The 1,322-nt window shown below is 41.7% G+C and overlaps 1 protein-coding gene across 1 annotated transcript; it reads right to left on the bottom strand.

The window, feature by feature from the left end:
- Positions 1-446: 446 nt before the first annotated feature.
- LOC135151518 (uncharacterized) lies at positions 447-1,055 on the bottom strand. Its single transcript, XM_064090003.1, has one exon. The coding sequence runs from the start codon at positions 1,053-1,055 to the stop codon at positions 447-449; it is 609 nt and encodes a 202-aa protein (XP_063946073.1).
- Positions 1,056-1,322: the final 267 nt, after the last annotated feature.

The raw sequence follows: 1,322 nt of genomic DNA, 5'->3' as shown, positions 1-1,322 counted from the left end.
TGAGAAGACAGAGCTGCGGGTTGATCCATCAAACTACTCAAACTCCTCTTTCTGGCAACCTTCTTAACAGGTTTTGAAGTAGTGTTGGTTGAAGTGTTTGGAGAAGAGACAGTTGGTTGAAATGAATCATCAGCAGGGTTATGAACCTGTGTGTTGTCAGGTTCATTGCTGGAAGGCTGACAAAACAAGTCAAAGTTACCACCACAATCAGATATATCAATATTAAAGTTAGATGAGAAGTCAGTAAGTACCTGAGCTACCTGTAAGTCATCTCTGAATGCCTGAAGATCAGGATCGATGGCTGAATCTGATGGCCGTGGTTGTGAGGTTGATTGTGTTTGTGGAGAGTATTGTGGTTGAGCAGTAGGTTGTGTGGGTGCAAATGAAGATGGTTGAGCTTCAAAGAAGTCAAATGGTAGAGGCTCATCTTCATATGATGGAAATTGTCATTGGGGGATTGGTGATTGAACTGGTGATTGTTCAGGGGTGTGATGTGGTGATTGTTGTTGTTGTTGATCTTGAGGTTGAGGTGGTTGTTGAAGTTGAAGTTGAAGTTGCTGATCTTGTTGCTGTTGTTGTTGATGTTGTTGTTGTTGAGACACTTGAACTTGATAAGGAACAATTTGAGCATTGAACCTTTCCGACATAAAGGGAGTAACAATGAGTGGAACTTCGTTGTACTTGTTTCCTTTAGCCAGTTTGTTGATCAACTTGAGACTGGTCTGTTTGACATTGAGTCTTTCAGCATTGAAGTAGAAGTTCTTGTCGGCTTCAGTCATCTTATCATTTAAAAGCAACATCAGGAATCGTGGATAAAAGCATTCAACTTTATGATTAGTTTCCACATTCCGACTTCCAAGTGGTCCCATCTTCCTCAGAATTTCCTTCAGGATAGTTGTACCAAAGTCAATCTGACGATTAAAACCAATACATACTCCAAATACTTGCAGTATGTTGGATATGTTGTGAAAATTTCTCCTGTCAGTGGGAGAGAACACCTTAGCAAGCGTGTCGAAGAAGATCTCCCATTCTGGCTTCAGTTTTCCCTTCGTCATCTTTGACAAGTGAATTTCCCCTTGATATTGAATAGTTTCGAAGAACTGCATCAACTCAGGTTATTCAGGAGCATTAACAAAGTTAGCACGGGGGAAACCCAACACACGATTCACATCATCAGCAGAGATCGTGATCGTCCGGCGTCCATTAACATCACCTACCCTTATATCTCCCGTAACCCTGTGATTGTCTAGAAGGGTAGTATTCAGAGCCGTGGAGCAGAAGTCATACAATGGTTGGATTTGTAATTCAGCTGAGGCGGTGAT

Source organism: Daucus carota, chromosome 3 (assembly GCF_001625215.2).
Source record: "Daucus carota subsp. sativus chromosome 3, DH1 v3.0, whole genome shotgun sequence".
NCBI classification, from domain to species: Eukaryota; Viridiplantae; Streptophyta; class Magnoliopsida; order Apiales; family Apiaceae; genus Daucus; species Daucus carota.
This window is presented reverse-complemented; position numbering and strand designations above follow the sequence as displayed.